The 14,079-nt window shown below is 35.1% G+C and overlaps 2 protein-coding genes across 3 annotated transcripts; both read left to right on the top strand.

Moving 5' to 3' along the window:
• Positions 1 to 1,017: 1,017 nt before the first annotated feature.
• Positions 1,018 to 10,719, top strand: LOC142640826 (histidine kinase 2). 2 transcript variants are annotated; one of them, XM_075815111.1, is made up of 15 exons: positions 1,018 to 2,221; positions 3,083 to 3,358; positions 3,756 to 3,827; positions 3,930 to 4,244; positions 4,765 to 5,040; positions 5,664 to 5,833; positions 5,966 to 6,178; positions 6,271 to 6,457; positions 6,705 to 6,756; positions 6,843 to 7,072; positions 7,183 to 7,281; positions 7,551 to 8,218; positions 8,549 to 9,055; positions 9,651 to 10,070; positions 10,350 to 10,719. In XM_075815111.1, the coding sequence occupies exons 1-14, from the start codon at positions 1,823 to 1,825 to the stop codon at positions 9,898 to 9,900; spliced, it is 3,714 nt and encodes a 1,237-aa protein (XP_075671226.1). In that variant the 5' UTR covers positions 1,018 to 1,822; the 3' UTR covers positions 9,901 to 10,070; positions 10,350 to 10,719. The 2 variants fall into 2 exon arrangements, with proteins under 2 accessions (XP_075671226.1, XP_075671225.1); XM_075815110.1 differs by having other exon boundaries at positions 3,756 to 4,244.
• A 1,404-nt stretch (positions 10,720 to 12,123) lies between these two features.
• LOC142641090 (glucan endo-1,3-beta-glucosidase 1) lies at positions 12,124 to 13,788 on the top strand. Its single transcript, XM_075815466.1, has 3 exons — positions 12,124 to 12,340; positions 12,689 to 12,940; positions 13,424 to 13,788. The coding sequence occupies exons 1-3, from the start codon at positions 12,274 to 12,276 to the stop codon at positions 13,456 to 13,458; spliced, it is 354 nt and encodes a 117-aa protein (XP_075671581.1). The 5' UTR covers positions 12,124 to 12,273; the 3' UTR covers positions 13,459 to 13,788.
• The last annotated feature ends 291 nt before the right edge of the window (positions 13,789 to 14,079 follow it).

A 14,079-nucleotide genomic window follows, 5' to 3' on the forward strand; every position in this document is an offset into this window, starting at 1 on the left:
AGATTTCAAACATCAATTCATTTAACTTCTATAAGCTAAACATGCATGGCCGGCCTAATGAGTTCCAATAAGGAGCATGAAGCCAAACAACTTGTGCAAAGGAACATTCTCATAGCAGGTGTATACATGATTCAGTTGAATTAGAGGTTGAAGTCATGTTGTGTTTGGAAGCATCATCTATGGTTGTCAAGTTTGGTTTTCACTTTTATTTTTTTATTTTTTTTATTTTACTTGGGGAGTTTTTTCAATTGATAAATAGCAAAAATTCTAGAACTACCTCTAGGATCCTCAACCCACGGCAGTTGATGCTAAGAATTTACATAGTATGGAGGGGGATTGAGTACCAACCCCAGTGATGGGAATAGTTGAGTGAATGTTTTCTTTATTTATTGCTTGTTTTTTCTTGTTAGGATGCGGTTCTAAGGTATGAAAGCAACAGAGACTAAGTACTGTATTTTGTATTTTAAGGACTTTTTGCATTATGCTCTTACTTCTTCTTTCTTTTATCTTATTTTGTTTATAGATAATTCAAGAGGCAAATTAAAATCTTTTTTTTTTTTTTTTGAGAAACAAGGGGCAAATTAAAATCTAAATCCACGTTATTCATGCCAAAACTAAAATACTTTTTTTTTGGGAGCAAAAAACTAAAATACTTTTAATCATTAATAATAATAATAATAATAATAATAATGGAGAAAAATTAAAGAAATCCAAAAATTAGTTAGAAGTTAGAACCTTCGATCCTAGAATTACAAACATCACGTGAATTGCTATTTTACAATACTCCACATAAATAAATTCTACTTCTCTCTCACTTCCAAATCCGTATATCAGCTGTGCAGAGCAAATGCAGAGAAGCAGAAAACAAAACAAATGCCCTCCAACTTTAATCGCTGAATGGTGCAGTCTCTTTCAACTCTCAACATAAAAAGTAAAAGAAAAAACAAAAGCTAAGTAATTACAACTTAAACAAAAATAAAATAATGAAACAAAACTAAAGTTTTATTTATTTATTTATTTTTGTTTGTTTGTTTTTGGTGTTATTTTTAACTTGGGTTTCGTTTGCTTTTGTTTTGTTTAACTTCCCCCAACAGATGATGAGACAATCATGTAGCCAACCTCGAATATCAAATGCTGGACACCAAACTGAACAGTGAGAAAGAGAGAGAGAAAGTGTGTGTGTAACTGTGTATGTGAGTTTCTCTGTTTTGGGTTAAAGAGGAAAAAGAAAGAGGGACCACTTTTTTATCCCACTCTGATCATTGATTCCACTTGGGGTTGGGTTTAATCCAAACTTTGTTGATGATGGGTTTTGCTTTGAAAATGTTACACTCTTGATGCTTCTTTTCGGCTGTGGGAGGCAGAAAGAACCAGTTTTAGAAAAAGTTCAATTTCTTTCTTATCTCATTCATGATTCCCTCACACTCACATCACAGCTTTGCCAAAATGACAACTGGGTTTGGTTCAGCTTGTAGTTTGGCATGATTATTTACTCTTTGGTTTGGCTTCAAAAGAGGTGTGCTTTTGAAGGGCTATAATGCTTGACATGTTGTGGAGAAAATAAACTCGTTCCTGGAACTGAATCATTAAGTGGAAAAGTGCAGGAGGGATTTAAAGAGGTCAAACCACTTTGTTTTCTTAGCATGCTGGATAATTGGAGCTGTGTTTGTTGAAATAGGAACTGGGTACTTTGCAATTTCACTTCTTACTTGTGTCTGCTTAGCCAAAGCATTGGTCTTGACTTGGGCCTGGTTAAGAATTTGGTTAGTTTTCAGCAAACTTTTACTCTCCTTTGGAATTTTCTCTACAAGGTTTGATTTTGATGACTTGTTCTGCTGGAGCTGGGGTCTTTCTCAAGCTTTCAAGGCTCTTTGTGAAGATACATAGGTGGGTTTTGGTTAGGATGTCTCTAAACTGTAAGCTCTCCGGCCTTAATGGTAGATTACCAAACTGTTCCAAGCTGAAGAAGGCAAAGGAACCTTTACATGGGCCTAATTCTGTCAGAAAATTGAGAAGAAAGCTTCTGTTTTTCTTCTGTCTTTTAGTTTCTGTTGTTCTAGGAAGCATTGGGTTTCTCTTAAGTTTTAATCATGGAACTTTATGGGGGAAGGAGAAGGCTCCAAACTCTTGTGAAGAAAAAGCTCAAATCTTGCTACAGCATTTCAATCTTAGCAAGAACCAGCTTCATGCTTTAACTTCCTTATTATCTGAATCAGATCAGGTACTGTGTTTATAGCTTTTACATCTGCGTCTTTAATAGCTCTGGACTCTTACTGTGTTATTCTTGACTGTTTCATTATAACTTGAATTGTCTTTTGCGTTGCTTTAAATACAACTTTTGTATTTGTAGAACCAGTTTTGTAGTCAACGTATGGTCTCTGAGTAAATTACAGTTTAATTGGACTGTAGTGAAAATTGAAGTTCTCATAAGATAAAAAGAATAGAAGAAGAAAACATTTTGAATTGGACTATCGTGAAAAAATTGGTCAGAAATGAGAGATGGACTAGGGATGCAAGGTGGTTTGAAGCTGAAAATAGGATTTTAATACAGTGACCAGTTTTGCTATTATGATTATAGTTTTTTATATAGTTGAATAATTGAGTGGCAAAAAGATCACACTCCTCTTGAAATTCAAATAAGGTTACGTATGTTATGGAAATATTCTTAGCTGCTTTGTCATTAAAAAATATTATATTTGTTTTAAAGATAATATCTTTATATAAGTAGAATATATTAGGAGTGATAAAGATTTGTGATTAGATAGAAGAGAGACAAAGATTTCTATGTTAGATAAGCACATATTTCTATGATTACACTATATGGCAGATACATTACAAGGCTTTTGTTTTTGAACTATGGATCACTGAGTGTGATAGATCTCTCCATTGAATTGGCTTTTACATGTAATTTCTTCCTTCTAATTTGATATACAATTTAAAGAATCTATGTGCAAAAAGTGCCTGAGACCATCTATAAAGTTACATATTAGATGAAAAGGACGAATAGTTTCATTTTTATTGTTTGCTTCTTTATTATTATTATTATTATTTTAAGTTCCTCTTACTAGTTAATGTATCACAGATGACATCCCTCCAATGTACCAACGAATTAGGATCCAAAGTGCAATTAATTGATGGCATTACCTGTGCTCTGAGTGTAACATGTTCAGAGACGCAGCAGCTTCACAAGCAGCATAGATGGGTTGCAGACAATGATGAACCAAGGGACCAATGCCCAGTTCAAGATGAGAACATCTCCAGGAAGCTTAGCTTGTCAATGCTAGATGACAGCCCTGTACCATTTATCTCACAATCTAAAGTTTATTCAATTTCAGCTAATAATCAGATTTGTGAAAAGGTATAACCGTGTTGTAAGAGGAATATGATTTTTTCATGCATGAACCAAGGGACTATGATAGGTTTAAAAATGGTACCTTTCTTATAAAAGCAATTTCATAAAATGTTTTCATTTTTTTTTTTTTTTTTTGGGGTGGGGGAGATAGTTTTGGGATAGATTTGGTTTAGAACTCCATTCATACACCATGAGATGTTTCAATCTCTAATAATCAGAGTTATGAGCATTGTACATTAAATATGAAATTTTGAACATGAGCTAATGAATACTCTCATATCATTATACCTAACACTTTTCTGAATTAGAATTCTTATTGAAAGAGCTAATGTTTGGAAAATGTTAAAGTTTATATTCTTGAGTGATGATCTAAAGAATTAATGTTTTTGTATTTTTCACTCAGAACATATTGCAATCAGGGGCACTGGTGGATTGTGTAAAAGAGCATTGCGAGAGTTTCTGTACAATTATAAAAGTAAGTTGGTTGCTCCTTGTTTTAGCTATAGTGAGCTGCAAGATGTCTGGTTTGCATTTACAATTGTGGAGGAACCAAAAGAATAAGGTTGGTCATCAACAGCTGGTGGCTCAGCAGCAACAACAGCAGCAGCAGCAGAAGTGGCAACAGCAAGCCCATACTCCTAAAGGTGCTGGGAAGTGGAGGAAGATGCTTCTACTAATTTTTGTCTTGTTTGGAGTTACTACGTCAATTTGGTTATTTTGGTACTTGAACAAAGGAATCATGTTGAGGAGGGAGGAAACACTAGCCAACATGTGTGATGAACGAGCCCGAATGTTGCAGGACCAGTTTAATGTGAGCATGAACCATGTTCATGCCTTGGCTATTCTAGTCTCCACCTTTCACCATGGGAAACATCCTTCTGCCATTGATCAGGTAAATTTCCTATCTGCCTTAATTATTAATTATTTGTCTATTGCTTCTTCACTTATATGTAAACATTTTGGAGCTTTCTTTACAAAGTTTACTCGAGTATTACCTTAGAATCAGTTGTTCGAATTGGCTTGTTCAAAACTAATGGGAAACTAATGGTTATTTGAACTTTAAATGAGGAAGAAAGGTGACCCCATATCACTTTTAAACTCTCCTGCCATGCAGATAAATGACATATATAAAAGGTATAGTTTTTAATACGTAATAGGCAAATCATGATAATGCCTATTTGTTTCCTCATATAATAATGGGTAGATGGTCAGGCAAAACCATCCTGAAAGGATGAAATTGTTGTTATAGGTTTGAAATATATTTGTTTAATATTTCAAATAGCTTTAATGCATAATTCATTTGTTTAACAATTCAAATAGCTTTGATGTAAGGAACAAGTCATAATTGTAACCTTGTGCAATACTAGTTTGATATTTCAGTGATGTTAATTCAGTTTTCTCTGTGATTACAGAAAACATTTGGTGCATATACTGAGAGAACAGCTTTTGAGAGACCGCTTACTAGTGGTGTTGCTTATGCTCTGAAAGTTCCTCACTCAGAGAGGGAGTTGTTTGAGGAGCAGCATGGATGGACAATCAAGAAAATGGAAACAGAGGACCAAACTTTAGTCCAAGATTGTATTCCAGAAAAGCTGGATCCCGCACCTATTCATGATGAATATGCACCCGTGATATTTTCTCAGGAAACTGTCTCCCATATTGTCTCTATAGACATGATGTCTGGAAAGGTGAACTTGATTTATCTAATTTTGTTTCCTCATTCAGTTTACTACTTTGATTTTAATCATGCAGTACACTAAGCCTTACAATCACAATTTTAGCTCAAAAAAATTCCAAGACTCCATGTAACTGATGCACTATAGAACTGTCTCTGGACCTCACATGGTGACTTATCTTCTGTGCAATGGAGCTATCCTAGTTGATTTTATTGACTAGGACATTGACCATGTTAGATGATTAAAACCTTTCAATATAAGAAAAAAACGTAAGTCCAAGGAATTTAAATTATTGATGTCACTGGGGTTTGATTCCAAGCTTTGGATTTGTGCTGTGCTGTTTGGTGATGTGCTTAGTCAGTCAAAATTAGGCGTTCATGTATGTATGCATGATGAGGTTTGGTTCTTATAGAGCTAATTCTACAGGTCCAATATTGCAGAACTGTACTCAGCGTGTTGCTTTAGAAGCACATCTATTTGAGATCTTCATCTCATTGTATCATTATGGATCAAGATTACAAGTCTTTTGAAAAGATTTATGTTTGGGCACAACTCTTTAAGTGCACTTATAATTTTCCACCCATCAATTTGATTGCATCAATATGAAAGAACTTCTGTTTTTAATTTTAATATAGGAAGATCGTGAGAACATCCTGCGAGCAAGAGCAACTGGAAAAGGAGTGCTTACATCTCCTTTTAAGCTATTGAAATCAAATCACCTTGGTGTGGTACTCACATTTGCTGTCTACAACACTGACCTCCCTCCGGATGCTACAACAGAGCAACGTATTGAAGCTGCTGTGGGGTAATTTTATCTTCCAGTTATTTTCTTTATTTCTTGTGGCCTTAAACTCATCTATTCACTGTTGTGAATTATACTGTGTTAATATCAATGAGGTGGAATTGATTCATATACTGGGGGTCTCTTATTAAAAAGGTATCTGGGTGCTTCTTATGATGTCCCATCACTAGTGGAGAAGCTTCTGCATCAACTTGCCAGCAAGCAAATGATTGTTGTGAATGTTTATGATACAACTAATGCATCTGCTCCCATCAACATGTATGGTGATGAAGTTACTGATACTGGCCTCTTACAAACGAGCAACCTTGATTTTGGGGATCCTCAACGGAAGCATGAGATGCATTGCAGGTTAGCTCCCACATGTTATCATGTCTACATGTCAGCCTAAGATAAGGAGTCACATATTTTCCATGGTTCTAATTGTGTTCCTTTGATTGCAGGTTTAAGCAGAAACCTCCTTTACCATGGACGGCGATAAATGCATCAGTTGGACTCCTAGTTATTACTTTGCTTGTTGGACATATCTTTTATGCAGCCATAAATCGAATTGCAAAAGTGGAGGAGGCTTGTCGTATAATGACAAAGCTCAAAGTTCGTGCTGAAGCTGCTGATGTGGCAAAAACTCAGGTGCACTTTAGTTCTGGTCTTCTTTTTGAGTAGATCCTTTGTCATTAGCAATAAAAGATTTAGGTGACTCATAACTGCAGGATGATTCTCTATATTTCTCATAGTAATGGGTTTTACATTCTGTCTTAAGATCATAACATCATGAGTTTCACATTTCTCTTTTTTTTTTCCCCATCTCCTTATAAATTTATTTCTGATGTAAATTTTCTTCAAATTATCCTGTAACTGAGTTTTTCCCTTCTTGCAGTTTCTTGCAACTGTTTCCCATGAGATCAGGACTCCAATGAATGGTGTTTTAGGTATAATAAGTCTTTCAATTACAAAGTATATTGTGTGAATTCTGTCAAGATTAATTAACAAGATACTATTTCCAATCATGTTACAGGTATGCTGCAAATGCTGATGGACACTGATCTTGATCCAAACCAACTGGATTATGCTCAAACTGCTCATGCTAGTGGAAAAGATCTCATAGCACTGATAAATGAGGTTCTTGATCAGGCTAAAATAGAATCAGGCAGGCTTGAGCTCGAAGCTGTACCTTTTGATCTGCGCGCTGTTCTTGATAACGTTTTATCACTTCTCTCAGGCAAATCTAACAAAAAAGGGATTGAGGTAAAACTAAGTTATTTTCTCTCTACTCCTTTACTTTATTCTTTTGCTGTTGTTGCTGATATCAGTTCTTATACAAACTTGAATGTGGGTGTTACTTTGGGCGAGAGAAGTTGGCTGTTTATGTTTCCAATCAAGTACCGGAAGTAGTCATTGGTGACCCTGGACGGTTCAGGCAGATAATTACAAATCTTGTTGGAAATTCAATTAAGGTTAGTATTGCTTCTTGCTAGTCCTTGCGAAGATTCCTCTTATTTAAGATTATTATTATTTTTTTTAAAAAAAAAATCTCATTCACATTCTGTTCTATATATCTATTGGATTATACACTCCATGCAAATCCACAGGTTTAACTTGTGCTGCACATCCAATCAGACAATCATTTTTAGAACAGTCTGTTCTATATAGTCATGCATTCTTAAATCAAACTTCTGGTTTCATAATTTGTGGTTCACTGACTTTTTACTTGTTTAAACTGCAGTTCACTAATGACAAAGGACATATATTTATCTCAGTGCATCTGGCAGATGAAGTGAGGGGCACACCAGTTATTATGGACCAAGTTCTGGGACAAGGCTTGAGTTTAGCTCAAGACATGTCTGATGGAACTTATAAGACATTGAGTGGGATTCCTGTGGTTGACAGATGGAAAAGCTGGAAATCTTTTAAAAAGTTGGGCAGTACAATTTCAATGGAGGAATCCGAAATGATCAAGTTACTAGTAACAGTTGAGGATACAGGAGTTGGAATTCCTCTGGAGGCACAAAGCCGTATTTTTACGCCTTTCATGCAGGCTGACAGTTCCACTTCTCGAACATATGGTGGGACGGGAATAGGATTGAGCATTAGTGAACGTCTGGTGCATCTCATGGGTGGGGAGATAGGGTTTGTGAGTGAACCTGGCACTGGGAGTACTTTTTCATTTACTGGAGTTTTCAGGAAAGGAGAAACAAGTTCTCTGGATACAAAGTGGCAACAGTGTGATCCTTTTGTTTCAGAGTTCCAAGGATTGAGAGCATTGGTAATTGATAAAAGCAGCATCAGAGCTGAGGTTACAAGATATCATCTGCAGAGGTTGGGGATAACTGCGGATATAGCTTTCAGTTTGAAATTAGCTTGCTCTTATCTATCAAGTGCTTGCAAAACAAGGTAGATTTTACTTTGCTAGCTCTTTGGAGCATCAGATACTATTTTTTTAGAAAAAGACAAAAAAAAAACTTTTTCGTTTGGTGAGCTGAACTCATCTTGAGTATCGTTCTCAACTAAAAGCTTATTTGTTAAGGTTTAAGAGTTGCATCAAATATTTTTTCTTCTCAAAGCCCATATGTTGGACGTTTAAAGAAAGAGTTACTCTGCCTATTTTAGAATTAAGGAAAATGAAGGAGCATATTATTGGTAAATGAATTATAAAGATTTCTTACAATTTACTGTACAACTCATGCTTGATTTGCTAACACATATTAATTGTTTGGTCTACAGTTTATCAACAAATTTGTCCATGGTCCTTATTGACAAAGATGTTTGGGATAAAGAAACCTGTCTCTCATTCCATCAGTTCCTCAAAGATCACAGGCAAAACAGCAGCGCTGAAATTTCTATAAACCTTCCAAAGATATTTCTCTTGACTACTTCCATTAGCCCTAGAGAACGCTTTGAGATTAAATCTGCTGGTTTTGCGGATAATGTACTGATCAAGCCTCTTCGGTTAGGTGTCTTAATTGCCTGCCTCCAAGAAGCCTTTGCAAGTGGTAAGAAGGGGCAAGTAAGCAGAAAAAAACCATCTACACTTGGAATTTTACTAAGACAAAAGCAAATTTTGGTGGTGGATGACAATGTAGTTAATAGAAGAGTTGCAGAAGGTGCTCTATCAAAGTATGGAGCAATTGTGACCTGTGTAGAGAGTGGCAAGGCTGCTTTAGCAATGCTTAAGCCACCCCACAGTTTTGATGCTTGCTTTATGGATCTCCAGATGCCTGAAATGGATGGGTAATCAATCTTTTTGCTCTTTAGTCCCTAATTTCCTTTTTAATTTTTAAATGCAAAGGGATTTAGTGACTTATCTGAAAAAACTGAGGACCTTACCAAGTTTGTTTGACAGCATATAAAGAATGTGATGGGGGGCCTCGCTTGAGGTTCTTGAGGCCAAAAGTCATCCTATCTCACTTAGAACTTTCACACCGGGATTTATTTTTTATTGCTGTCTTTGTTACGTTGATTGTGATAGAGTTATTTAATTCCTGTATATAAGTACTCCTTGAATATGGTTAATACTTAAATAGTAATGTTTCAGTTTAGTGGGGTATTGAGTGGATCATTGACCTAGTCAATTCTGTAATTTTTTGTTTAGTCCTGATTGGAAAACTGTAGTTTTTATTTTATTTTATTTATTTATTGTTATTGTTCACTTATTTGTTGTTAACTGGATTTTATGCCAATTGATCTTCAAGTTTACAATAATAAGTTTAGAAAAGTGATATAGATTAAGAATACTTTTAGTTCTAGCATCTTATGGGAGGTTGCCCATTTAATAAATCCCATCCAGTGAATGGATTACATTCTTGTACTGTCTACAATTATGCAGGTTTGAAGCGACAAGGCAAATCCGCTGCATGGAGAGTAAGGTTAATAAGGAAATTGTGTCAGGGGATGCATCAATAGAGATGTTTGGGAATAAGGCTCATTGGCACACACCAATATTAGCTATGACAGCGGATGTGATTCAGGCTACAAATGAAGAGTGCATGAAGTGTGGGATGGATGATTATGTGTCAAAACCATTTGAAGAGGAACAACTTTATTCGGCAGTGGCACATTTCTTTGAGTCTGGTTGATGAACTGAACTAACACAATTGGTTCTTTACTGGTTTAGCCAAGCGGTTGATCTGTGTTACATTCGGGATTGACCCTCATAAATTAGAGCTATCTGGCTAATGACAAGGTTCACTGCTATGAGCTGGCAGTTAGGCTAATCCCGACTGCATTTGCCATCTTCACAAACATGGTAATTTCAGCATTACTCTAGCTGATGTTTTGAATTTGGACATGCATGTCAGCATCATATATGTTATCTGCATGAGGCATTTTAACTTTGCATTTTTTATATTTATTATTTCGTTAGTAATAATGAAGACTCAATGATGTAGAATTTCGTATAAGATCTACTTTAAACCAGTATATGTCAGAGTAATATTCCAGTGTCTACGTTTGCGCACAATCTTTAACGTTATCCTACTAAAAAATGTTTATCATGGGTGCTCACTGACTAGTTATTTGTTTTCAGGAATCTTGGCGTGTGACCAAAGTAACAGGTTTAACAACTATATGCATATTGGAGGAGAGCAATCAAATGTTAGCAGTTTGTCCTAAACCATTCCACATTGCCTGATCACCCTCCAAGGACAATTTGAGAGAGGCTTTTTCTGTATATATCCACTGTTGCTTGTAGTAGGCATGGCATACCGTGATTGGTGGAACATGAAGCTCTCAGTAGAGGATTTTTTTTTTTGTTTGTAAGTAAGTTAGTGCCCCTATTTTTTATTTTTATTTGTTTATTATGCATGTCTATTGAAGTAGGTATGTTAAGGATAAAGTATGATGAAGTTATAATCACCCAATTTTCAATCTGTGAGATGAATGATCTATTACCCTCATCTTCACAGTATTTGTATTAAAATGTGTAATTGAATTGTAATATATATATATATATATATATATATATATATATATATATATATATTTGGTACAGTGAAATAATAATTAGCTTAATTGTGACTGTTGCAACCCCGATATCTTCCATCTCTATACGTTTTCTTTGGTTTGATTGATTTGTTGGACTCAAGGTTATCAAAATCGGGATCCTACGTAGGATCGTGGGAGGTAAGTGGGATCGTAGATCGTATGATCGGATTATGAATCGTAAAATTTTACATTATTTTAGAAAAAAACAAAAAATACACATTGATATATTAAATAATCACATAAATTATACATTCATTGATATAATTACCATATATCACTATATTCATTTGTAAACATCATTTAAAAAAGTCAAAAACATCAAAATGTGACATTATTGGGATATTTTTTTATTTGGGCCTAATCGACACTCTCTACATTAGAGTGGAAAAACTTGGTGTATTGAGATTTTATTTTTCATTTAAGTTCAATTGAGCATTTTGTTAAGTTAAAGAAGATTACAAGAAACTAAGGTCGTTTGGGATTGTCAGAATCGTACGATCCTACCTATTGTGAACGATCGCAAAGATTCTTGAAAGATCCGGATCGTTTTGGGCAGGTGAGATCGTAAAATCGTAGGATCATAGGATCTAGATCGGAATTTTGACAACCATGGTTGGACTTACTGCTCAAGGGCGGTGCAAGGTTGAGAATCAAATATACTTCCAATGGTATGCCTTTGGTGACAAAAAAACAGTAATCCGATTTCAGTGTGCAATATGAACGTATTACATTCAAGAACAATTGAACAAATACAATTACATCTCCAGTGGGGTATATTGCACTAGCTGTAGCTGGCAAAAGCAAAACTTGACCCAAACCAGATCCAGACGTGGATAAAGTTTTAACCCCAAAAGTAAACTTTATATCTCTCCTTTTCAAATTCCATCATCTCTCTCTTTTTCAATAAACCCAAACCGCAAATCCCCTTCCAACTTTGGAGGTCACCAACTCAGCTTTTATTAGAAAATAAAAAAGAGATGATTAATCAAGATTGTGATTGAGGAGCAAGGCTGGAGACTTCTCTTTATGTCATTGTAAAAAGTAGGCAAAAAACTGGCAGCCACTAATAGTGAGTTGCAAGAATGGCTAATGATAGGAACACCACAAGAAAGTTACTATTAGATCTTGTTATCAACGCAGTTTTGTCCAAGCAGGGGGTAAAAATCAATTCTTGCAGCCCTGCTCTTTTTCAATAAGATATAATTGTTTAGTTTGAAAACCCATTACCTCATTTTGTTAGGACGTAATAGCTTACCTGGAACCCATTAACCATCAAATCCTACATAACATGTGCCACCTTTACAGGATTCCCTACTTTGTTGAATATTAGTTAATAAACAAAAACCCAGAATTCTTTCTTCCCGTATAAAACAAGGTTACTGTTTGTGGCCCCTAAAACTTCTAAGGATAGATCAATCATCCACACTGCGCCCTCTTTCTCTCAGTATCTCACACCCACACATACAATGCCAAACGTTTTGCTGATGATATTTCTGGCTCTGCTCTTTCTGTCTATAATGCCACAGAATTCAGGTAAATTATCTGACTCTCACAAGAGTTTCCAGTTGATCATTACTTCAAAATCTTTTATCAATTATCAGTTTCATGCAACTCCAAAATATATATAGCCAATGCAGCATGCCAAACTTAAGTTTCAACTTTATATTGAAATTCAAATTTGTTAATTCCCATGCTTGTTCTATCTTTTAGTCTTCTATGCATTTCTGCTTAATTCAGAGTTAAGAAAAATCCTATCCAGTGAATCACATAAAGAGCAATAGACACATTTCTAACTTTAGGAGCTCTTGTTGTCCCTTACCATATTAGCAAAATGCAGCTATACTCATATTGTTGTTCAACCAATGTGTGTTCATAAATTAGATGGGGAGTTTGAGCAATGGTGTGTAGCCGATGTACAGACCCCAGATGAGGAGTTGCAGGTGGCCTTGGATTGGGCTTGTGGGAAAGGAGGTGCAAATTGTAGTAAAATTCAGGTGAACCAACCTTGCTATTTCCCTAACACCGTAAAAGACCATGCTTCCTATGCCTTCAATAACTACTTTCAGAATTTCAAGCACAAAGGTGGATCTTGCTACTTCAAGGGTGCTGCCATGATCACAGAACTTGACCCAAGTAATAAACATTAAACATCCCTCAATAACTATGCTCTTACTTTCTTTATGTTGGATTGGATTTTTGGCATAGCCTTTGCATAATCACATGGAGTTGAGTCTAGAACGGTGCATATACCATGTGCCTAGAAAATCTAGTCACGTGAGGTCACAATGGATTAAAAGTTTTTTTCTTTCTCAATTTTAATGAATACTTTCAACTATGTGATGCTAGAGGAATTAACCTTCATTTGATCTTGAAGAAGACAAATCAGGAACAAAACCCACATGGGATCTACTAAATTATGTTGCTGTACATTTCATTTTTCATTAAGTAAAGGAAATTATGGAATGAATGCTCATCTCTTCCATTTAAAGGAAGGAATCACTTATAAAAGTGATCTTAATCAATTTGCTTAGTTTGTCATACAGTAAAGATTATTGCTTTAATATTTCTATTTTTTTTCCCTAAATCATATTTGTTCATTTAAATGTTTGCTTGCAGGTCATAACTCTTGCCTCTATGAGTATTTTCCTTGATTCAAAAGAAAATCAATATTCGAAATGCCTATAGGTAAGTACGATTTGAGAGGATTTTCTTGTTTCTAGATTTTCCCATGTACTGCTACAGTGCGTTTGATTTTCCTTAATGGAATCAAACTCAAAAGGCTAAAAGGAAAAAAGAAAAAAGAAAAAAAGAAGCGAGGTTGAAATCAATTTGTGTTCTGTTTATTTCAAAAAATTGAATTGAAGCCATGAATTTAGCAGCATTTTCTATAAGGGTGTGTCATTAAGTGATGTATGTGTCTACACAAAAGTGCACACGTGTTTTCCTTAGAATATTTTTTTATAAGAGATTTATTGAACTATAAATCTCTTGACTTTTTTTATAAGAGTTTTGCTTGCAATAAAAAATACGTTAACTACTACATCTCATCTACACAATGTAAAGTACAAAATCTTGCACGAAATTTCCACATATTATCTTTCTTAGACCACTCAACACTCTCTTCCTTCACTTATGTAATCTCCAAATTAGTAGTCTCTTTACATCTATACTTTAAAAGAATAAAAAAAAGACAAAGAAATATTAAAAAAATCACTAGAAACCTTCTCATTGACTTTTCCACACAATTTGAGTTTTTAAAGTCTTTGATTAAT

Source organism: Castanea sativa, chromosome 6 (genome assembly GCF_040712315.1).
Source record: "Castanea sativa cultivar Marrone di Chiusa Pesio chromosome 6, ASM4071231v1".
Lineage (NCBI taxonomy): Eukaryota > Viridiplantae > Streptophyta > Magnoliopsida > Fagales > Fagaceae > Castanea > Castanea sativa.

Bases quoted from the DNA above. Each gene is read 5' to 3' on its own strand.
- LOC142641090 (XM_075815466.1), top strand. From the start codon at position 12,274: ATGCCAAACGTTTTGCTGATGATATTTCTGGCTCTGCTCTTTCTGTCT. The intron at 12,341-12,688 runs GTAAATTATCTG...TTCATAAATTAG, and splicing joins TATAATGCCACAGAATTCAG to ATGGGGAGTTTGAGCAATGG. The intron at 12,941-13,423 runs GTAATAAACATT...GTTTGCTTGCAG, and splicing joins GATCACAGAACTTGACCCAA to GTCATAACTCTTGCCTCTAT.
- LOC142640826 (XM_075815110.1), top strand. From the start codon at position 1,823: ATGACTTGTTCTGCTGGAGCTGGGGTCTTTCTCAAGCTTTCAAGGCTC. The intron at 3,359-3,755 runs GTATAACCGTGT...TTTTTCACTCAG, and splicing joins ATAATCAGATTTGTGAAAAG to AACATATTGCAATCAGGGGC. The intron at 4,245-4,764 runs GTAAATTTCCTA...CTGTGATTACAG, and splicing joins ATCCTTCTGCCATTGATCAG to AAAACATTTGGTGCATATAC.